Source organism: Pholcus phalangioides, unplaced genomic scaffold (assembly GCF_987345545.1).
Source record: "Pholcus phalangioides strain wild (caught in Gottingen) unplaced genomic scaffold, Ppha-v1.0 ptg000010l_1, whole genome shotgun sequence".
In the NCBI taxonomy this organism is placed as follows: Eukaryota; Metazoa; Arthropoda; class Arachnida; order Araneae; family Pholcidae; genus Pholcus; species Pholcus phalangioides.
Genome location: NW_028301603.1, coordinates 924,058 through 933,575, shown reverse-complemented (window position 1 = coordinate 933,575; position 9,518 = coordinate 924,058). Strand labels below are relative to the sequence as shown.

At 37.2% G+C, this 9,518-nt stretch overlaps 1 protein-coding gene across 7 annotated transcripts in view; it reads right to left on the bottom strand.

Moving 5' to 3' along the window:
- Positions 1-3,031: 3,031 nt before the first annotated feature.
- Positions 3,032-9,518, bottom strand: part of LOC149080727 (rho GTPase-activating protein 45-like) — a 204,271-nt gene continuing 197,784 nt past the window's right edge. For 6 of the 7 annotated variants that reach the window (XM_089237403.1, XM_089237401.1, XM_089237402.1 and 3 more), the window contains one exon: positions 3,032-7,900. In XM_089237403.1, the coding sequence (XP_089093529.1) occupies positions 7,519-7,900 (382 nt within the window). In that variant the 3' untranslated portion in view covers positions 3,032-7,518. The remainder of the gene's footprint in view (positions 7,901-9,518) is intronic. The other variant, XM_089237406.1, reaches the window with a different exon arrangement.

Here is a 9,518-nt window from a genome sequence, read left to right as displayed (position 1 = left end):
TTTTGGATCATGCGATATCTCCCTCTAGCTTTGAGGGACATGCTAACCGTGTCTAAGTTAACCAATATGGCGACTTCCACCGCGACTCATGAAAGAAACAAATCTAGATTAAAAAAACGTAGAAATGAATATATATTTTTTCGTTTGTTAAGGGCGCTAAGTATTTCGATCCCCCCCCCCCCCTTTTGAACTTCAAGTTATCCATCTCTGCCTATTTCAGCTTCCAAAAATGCTTAATTAAAGCTGTGGAATTTCTTCGATGTACTTTACGTACCCATAATTCATTTTAAAACAACCTAAACTATATGAGTTTATGCAATTGAATATTAAAAGACAATACAGACACATTTTCATTTTCGAGCTTGAGAAGAAAGAAATAAAAAGGTGAAATCAATGTTATTTTGTATGAATATCCAACTCAAAAGTAGGTCCGGGCAATTACTTCATATTTAAATGTCTGGGCTTCGTATCTCTAAGCGAACTCGATATTTCAAAAATCTAGAATTCAATAAAATTTTTAAAATTAATGATGTGGCGGAAAACCCCACCAAATTTCCGCATTTCTACAGTAAAATCGGCAATTTTAACACTGATTTCTATGGGAATCATCCTTTGCCTGACCCTCAAAGTGATGCTGATAATGATTACAGCATATATACAGCAAGTTTCATTACTGGGAGGATTGAAAAAGTGGCAAACCATTATAAAGGCATAAACTATTATACATATGGAAACAGGATTAGAGAAGTGACAAACCATTGTAAAGGCATATACACGTCTGAAACGCATTGTTAGGGAACCACGGTAACCAAAGTAAACGTTCCGAAAGTGATTGTTGAGGCCAAAAACCATTGTTGCCCTACGGTTTTTTGCCCATTTGGGGCATTTGCCCTGCTCTGGCGAAATTTTAAAGTAGCCTATCGTTTAAGTCAGGTCCCATTTGGTATATACGAAAAATTTGACGACGATCGATCTGAAATTGTAGATTTGTATAGAGAACATACACACACAGAAAATCAATTTTATATATATAGATATTACGGAAAAGTGTAATCAAAGCATACAGGTTCAGGGATAGCGCGCAGACGATGCTCCGACCATCGGCCTCTTTGAATGACGTCATCGAAACGCACGAGCAGGCCCCGTAGAATAGAGACGGTCCTGGCTCAGGCCGTCGAAAGAACATCATGGGTTCACAGGTGAAGTGATTTTTTGAGGCCCTACCGATTCGTATACCGAGCACGTTGGCGGAACGAATTAAGCTCTTTAACCGAAGTTCCACTGAGTATGAGTTGACTCATAACGCCTCCTGTCGAGGAGAATCGAACTGTTTGGAAATATTTATTATAATAGCCATTAAAGCAATATTGAGAATTCTTTTTTTTCAGTATTGGTGAAAAGTAACCCCCTGTAGGTGCAGGCACAGATCGATATGTCTGGAGGATCACCTCGTATTTTACGAGGGACATGAATTTTTCCATAGCATTCGGCTCTTGGTAGGGACCAGCGCCTAAGCGAAGACATATCTTCGGCTGTGAATAGAGTAAGGCAGTTGTGTCCCAAAGTATGTGTCGCGGCTCTTATGGGCGTCGCAACCCTTGTCAGGGGCGTCGCGTCACGATGAGCTGAAGATATTAATTTGCGTGCCTATTCGTGGTTCGTTTATAAGTGAAAACATATACTATAAACTATTGACGGCAGCCGCGGGTAAAAAAACATCGTGAACCACTGCAGTAGGGAAAGCATCTGTAGATTCGAATGAACCCAAGGTAGATGTCCTTAGCGGAGGCAGACATCTTTAACTTCGAACAGAAAAGAAGCAGAAATCCTCGTTTGTGAATCAAGCGCAGGCGAACATCTTCAGCCGCGAAGGTTGGCATATTCAGCTTCGAACGGAGTAGAGGCAGACAACTTCAGCCTCGAATTAAGTTCTGGAAGAAGCATGCGCCTGCGAATGAAGCGAAGGCAAACATCTTTTGCTACAAAGGAATTCGAGGCTGACATATTCAGCTGCAAAGGAGAGAGGTCAAGACACACATTTCCAGCATGAATGAAGCTGAGACAGACGTGAATCTTGGGCGATGTGCCACGAGGGACGACTCAATTTGTAGTTTCATTAGATCGTCTCGTATTTTACTGGACACAGAGAGAGATCAATTTTCCCATATTTATTCAGCTCTTGAGAAGAGCGATCGTCTCCTCTCTGGATCCACCCCTGTGCAGGTGCAAAGTAGTCCTGTATTACGCCGCTGTGGTGGTGGAGTGGTCATAAGAACGGACTCGCATCGTGAGATCCGGGGTTTGAACCTCCCACCGTCGCCACAGTGGTGATCGGATGAAATTTGTTTTCTGTGGTTCCCTACTTCGAGGCGCGAATGCGAGCCAATCTTCCATTTAAGAAGTCTCACCAGTGACCAACAGACCTACAAACGGTTTGGCGCAGTTTGACCTAATTGGTCCTTGCGTCATGAGCCTATATTGCCACATGGCGATCTGGCCTGGGTATCTTTCGGTCCTTGCACCATTAAAACCAAAACCCAATCCAACCTACAAACGGTACGGACATAATTCAATCATCACACTCACTTCACTTCTGAAATATAGATGGCAGCACTTAAAAATCAGACTCAACACTAGATACGCTCTCAGACTGTTACGTACACACTTCCGGCACAACTCACTAGGTAGTAAATTTCCCATAGATGGCGATAAACCCAAGTTGTGCTCGATGTGAAAGAAAGCCCAGTATTACAGTACCTCATTTTTGCTTGAAATAACTTTTCGAAAACTTTTTCTTCTGGATGTTTCAATGCTTGCCAATTAAAGGGTTAATGTCTATTTCAAAAGCAAGAAATTGGTACAATGGGAGATCATAAGCAGATACAGGTTTGTCGAATGGAAGGGGGCGACAAATGTCCATCTTCACCCTCCCGCTTATGCCAATGATGCAATTTTTTTTTACTCAATAGGGCTCCACCCAGTGTCTGCCTATGTGCGAGATGAGTGTGAATGCATAGCAAGACATGCGAAACAATTCTTTTAAAATTTTAATATACCCTTTCACTGAAACACAACAGAAAAAAAGGGGAGCGTGAAATATACAACTGTCTATAGTTTCCATCATCATGTGGACATCACACAAGCATGTACATACACATTAAAATACACGATTATTCGCAAATGGTGAAAAGGATAAAAATTATATAAAGCAACGTTTTTTTTTTTTGCTCTAAAACACTTGGCGGTTCATGATGGAGTACATATGTATATATATAACATGTGATTTTTTTTAATATCTTGACATATAATTTATTCCTTGACCAATTTACTTCAAAGTACAACCTCATCTACAACATTATCACACGTATAACATCAACAATTACTAACGTGGTTTCACCAATGGGGACGGGAAAGGCTCTGTTTTTACATGTGTGTTATATATTCCACATATCCACACTCGACAGCAACATGCGATATTGTTTCACAATCATATATTATAACCTCATTCTTGGAATTGGTAGAGTTTTAGTTTTAATCACTTGATCTCTCGAATAGCAGAGCAGCAGCTGAGAGAAATCTATGAACCGTGCACAGAACATTGAACATAGAGAAGAAATTATTGCACATAACTACGAAACACAACACAGAAATATATTTTTTGACATCCGCTACACTAATCTTTTTCATACATAGATCACACTCTAATATTTTCATCTCATTTTTGAATAATTACAAACATGCAAGGTGCTCTTTGGGTTGATCCTGATTTGAACTTAATTTCAAGAACCACAGTACCAAATCTCATTATCACGAGATTTCTCCCCCCCCCCCTCTCCCACACTTGAGGCCCCTGGGCATAAGACAGCCACGGAGATTACATTTATTTAACACAGGTGTGGTTCCAGACCAATAAGGTGGGGGAAGGACGAATTAGTGAGAGCAAATGATGGATGATAAATCATGAAATTAAATAATGTCAATGATGATAAATTTTTCCTTTACTCAAATTTAAATGCACATCAATTTTGGTATGAATTTTAAATTTATTACAATGGAAATTAATTGTACAAAATGCAGGTTGATTGAAAAGACTGAAACTGTGCACAGCGGATTTTCGAATGCATAGAAACATTTCATGCGTATCAAGAAGCCAGCTTAGTCAAACGGTGATGCTGGGATAAGATGTCGATTCAAACCTTAAAAGTCAAATGCTAGGCAGTGCTGTCTTAATGCACGGGTCCGACCGGGCATGGCCCGGGGGCCTCAAGAGAAGAGGTGGCCTCAGAAAAATGAAAAGTAGATGAAATTTTTTAACAATTTGTCAGGTAGGGCTGCAGAAAAATCACTTGGCCCGGAGGCCCCCATGATGCTCTTAAGACGGCCCTGATGCTAGGGTGATGTTTCAATGTTTCTCAAATAGAATAGCCAAGCTCTGCTTGAAGACATCCACCTACACTTTTATCCCATTTTTGTTATTATGCCACAATAAAGAAAGAAAATGCCAGAAACTTGTGGGGAAAAAACATAAATTCCTCAAAATGAGTATTTTAAATAAAGCCTGTAATTAATCAAAAAATCTTTCTCAGCCATTGTCAATTGATAAAAAGGTTCTTACAGAAAAAAAAATTGTCCACGTGAGTTTATTTTCTCAATGCAGTTGCAGTTGTCATAGTCAGGAGGTGTCTAAGGTCTTCCTTGGCATTGGGGAAATGTTGAGGAAAATGAACTCAAAGCTGGGAAATGTTCCAATACAGGGGTGGCCAACAGCTGAACCTTAGGTGATTTTTTGCATCCCCCCTGACAAGGTAAAAATACCTTGCACTAAATTAAATGTGCTATTATTATTTGAGCTATTAGTTCCAACAGCAGACTTCCTGATCAACTATCTACAGTATTTACATTCATTATTTATAGTGACAAAAACTATTTACTATGTTTTCACAATGTTGCCTTTTTGAACAGATAAATTGCTGATAAAGTTTGTTATCAACTTTTTTTTCCTTCACCATCTCATTGGGCAAGTTTCCAGTGCAGTTGGACAAGAACCAGTGACCACCTGCATTTGCAGCTGAATACACAATTGGTGGCAAAATTCTGCTCATTGTGGCAAAATTTTCCCCAAGTGGATAACACACACAATGCCACCTTGAAACTTAGACAGACTATATAAGCTACGCAGACAATAATAGTTCCAAAGAGCAAAAAATTAGTCATATTTGATAGTCGGGTTGATATTGCACTTTTGACAGAGGGAGTTCCATACTCAGACATGACGATTATTTGTACTGAAAACAAAAAAGCACTTATCTCTAAATTTCGACTTGGTTAGTTGTGGCATTATATGTTGCACCAGACTGGAACTTCTCCAAACTGAACCACAGACATTCTGGTTAAAGGAGGTAGCTCATGTAATAAGAATACTTGTATCTAAAATCTGGTTCTGTGTAATCTTACGGACATACAGGACACAGGAGCACCAGGTCATAGTGCGTGTGCAAATACGTTCACATCTGCAGGTAGTCTGGCTGGTCCATGCGAAGCGAGTATGTCTTGGTACAATTATAAGTTTACCTATTCCTTATGGTTGTAACATACCCTGGACCTCTGTGGAATAGGCATATCTTGTCTCTACATTATTTTTTGTACATGTTTATATAATTGAATTTGTATTAGTTATAAAAATATTTAATTTTACCATTAGATTGTGCACAATCACTGTTGTATATACTATTTCATCTTCCATAGTCTGAGAGGTGTGCGATCCTGATCAAATCGCCATTTCGATTATTGTTGCTATTATAACGTTTAAATTTCAAGTTATCAATTTTTGTGAATGATTATGTAAATCAGATCTATTGAATATTTTTTATTGGCTGTTGTTTAAATAGTTTTTTTAGGTGGCTGGTTCCCAGAGTAAGACCATGCTGCCAATGTCCTTTATAGGTGTAAATATAACCTGCCAGCAACGGTCTAGATGCTTGTGCCTACTGATCATGATCCTCTACAGATGGTGCCGGTGATTTTTTCCAGATGATCTGACTCTTTCCTAGTCATGTTGCCATCCATGCTCAGAGATTGATCTGCTCCACTGATGTGTGTATGTATGTGCATGCTTTCCAATGATCCGCACCAGTAATGGTCATGGGATATTCATTCCTATGGGATATTCAGAGTATGCTGATGTTGCAACATCTGGACTTGGTGTAGTACCATTGTTAAAATAACTAGTTCTTTGTGGCTAAAATTTTTAATGGGTTATATAGTGTTGTTAAACTTAAGTTAATTAACTAATTGTAATTCATGGAAACTGTTCCATTCCTCTTTCTCTCTTTGCATCACTGCATCAATTCTCCAGAAGGAATTCTGGGTTATGTAACAGCGGATGTTACATGGTCAATAGTATTCATGCAAAGGCTTTTGGACCACTTTCCATCCCAAACATGAAACTTCTCTTGAAGTCTACTGGTGCATGAATCAATTTTTCGAGAGTCCATTTGAACTGTGCAACCGCATTGAAGGGGCTGCTAAATCTGAAGGGCAAAGGAAAAAATAATTACAGAAAAATTTGAAAATATTTCTTTGTAAAATTTCAGGACTGGAGACATTCAATGGAATAATTTTCAGAAGAAACTAATTTTTGATGCATTGCATCTAGCCAGGAAAACAACACAACAATGAATATGTATCAGTTTATGAAGGAAAATGCAAAGCCAAAGGTGAAAGTTTAATGACCAAATATCCAGTGTTTTTGCCATTCTTTATGACGTATACAAATCTGCAAGTTTTTGGGTTATTTTAATGGTGCAATGTATACACCAGGAACAGTGATCCCCGACGCTGCAGCTGATCATTACATTGGCCCTCAAACAGAAAGAGTTGGCCATCCCAGTTCCAATACATGTATTGCTATTTAAAAACGAAATGAAACGGGAGTAAAACTAACATTTGTAAAAATGCATCACCTTAAACCTTATCAAAAGTTGAAATTAAAAAAAATGTTGAATCCTCAAAGAACTATTGCTTCTCTTGCGTACTTGAAAATATGTAAACATGCACTTATATATATGCGCCATGGATGATTTCGCACAATGTTCCTAATATATACACACATAATCACTATGACAAGCATGAAATTATAACCAAGAATATCGCATATGTTATAATTTTTTTTTCTGCAACACAATACTTTTCCAGCCAGCATTAAAACACTCCAATTATTACTTCAAAGTGTATCATCAAACGTCCAATAATAATACTATCATTACTATAATCAACTTTGACGGACATATATATGTATATCATTATATTCTTTCTTTGTATAAAATTTACTTGCCTTTTTTCTTATATGTATGTAACGGCTAAAAATTAATCAAATGACTCGTATGACATAATGGCAGAACAGAATAATTAGTTTCTTCAGGATGCATTCTTGGCTGACAATCAATTCGCAACACAGAAGAACAATGCCCACAGGGGGGGGGGGAAGAATCATGGCTTATGAATCATATCAAGACATATTCAGACAAACCTCGGCTGTCTGTCCATGGATAATTTTTCAGACACCACACCCAAAGTCGGATCGTGTTGAGATGCATGAACAACGCTAGATGATGCAATTTCGGAATAACATCTGAAATCCACCGAAGAAGAGTCATCGTGATAATCTGTTCTACTCAAGTCGACCAAAGGGTTCGAAGATGGGCTCTGAGACAAATGTTTCATGGATGAAGACACTTTAACATGTTTCGAATTACTACTAAAATCTTCAGCAGCAGCACTACTCGCTGGAAGTGGCACTGACTTACTATTTCCAGTTGTCATTTTAGTTGCAGCAACAGAAGATCGATAATTCGTTGATGAGAAGCTTTCGGTTGAAATCCCAACATTCTCTGTGCTCAAACTAAAAGAAAAAAAGATTGTTATCAGTACCAGATTTTCACACAGTTTTGTTAGACTGCCTAACAGACTGTTAGACAGTCTAACTTAGAGATGTAAAATTCTTGAAAATAATCGTTCGGAGAATATTCTCTGTGGAAGGACTACTATTATAAATAACTTGAGAATATTCTTATTATTTATAATAGTAGTGCTTTCACAGAATATTCTCAAGAATATTTATCATAATAATAATATACAGGTTGGGCAAAAAACCTGTAGGAACTTTAAAAATGAATAAAAACCGGAAAAATAACCAAAATAAAAAACCAAGTGTATGTTTGCAGGGTTAGCATCACTAGGTCACATGAGTTTTTAAGACAGGAAAAAAAAAACAAAAAAAAAACAGCTGATAGGTGGCACTAATACGAGCAAATTAGGTGGAAATATGAAAATGACATGGTTATAAGAACTTGCGCTCCTAACCCACAACCAGTTCACTGTTGTAAACCCTGCAATGTGTTATCCCCTATGGTGGTCATGTGGAACACATACTGTTGTAATAAACAATAAGGAGGCATTCTGTTTGTTATTTGCGTATCTTTTCTTTGACTTGTGTACATCAGCACTACCTATTGACTGTTTTTTAGTTTTTCCCAACTTAAAAAAATTCCTGTGACCAGTGATGCTAACCCCGCAAAACATTTTACATATCGGTTATTTTTCCGGTTTTTATGAATTTTCAAAGTTTCTACAGACTTTTTGCCCATCCTGTATAATACAGTTCTGTATCCTCTTAGAATAAAGGTGATTATAAAGAATAGCTTCCTTTGTCAATAAACTTTGGTTTAATTTTCTGCTTTGAACTTATTTCTGAAAATTTATCTAATTTTAAAAAGGAATTTTTGCGAACTTTAAAGGCTTTGAAAATTTTAACAACAAAAACTTTTGAAAAACCTAACTAAAAGTCGTCATTATGAGGTGATTATGACAAAAAAATGGTTTTGTTTTAAATGTTTCTGGCAAATGAAAACTGAATTATACTTTATAAAATAAAAAAAGTTAATTAAAATAAATTCATTATTTAAAAGAAAAATGAGCATATTTTTGATTATTCTCCAATTTTTACATCCAGGAGAATATTCTCAATCTCCTGTGAATGTTCTTATTTCGCATCTGTAGTTAGACAATACAAGAAACATAATTATTAAGTTGCATAATTTCTACAAAATAAAGGCATCAAATATGCTACAAGTTTAGCGTAACCAGTACGTAATTTAGGGTTGACAGATGTCTTCCTTTCTGATGCCATTTCAAGTTTCATCCTATGTTTTAGAAAATTCACCCTTTTTTCCCCTCCATTTCAGGTTTTATTATTATCTTTCTTTTTCCTGGGGAATCTTTTTCCTAACTCTGAAATATACAGCATATCTCTTGTTTTTTATTCCCCATCCATTTTTATATGCTCTGACATAATGTCGCCCAAATTGCCCTTAAGCAGGGCCAGGGTTGGGTTTTTGACCAAAAACTGTCAAAAACTGGTTTAAACCGTCAAAAACCTAAATGAATGCCTTTTGATAATGTTTTGAACACAATAGGTGAAACACAACATGATGAAAAACTTACTTTTTGGCACATTACAA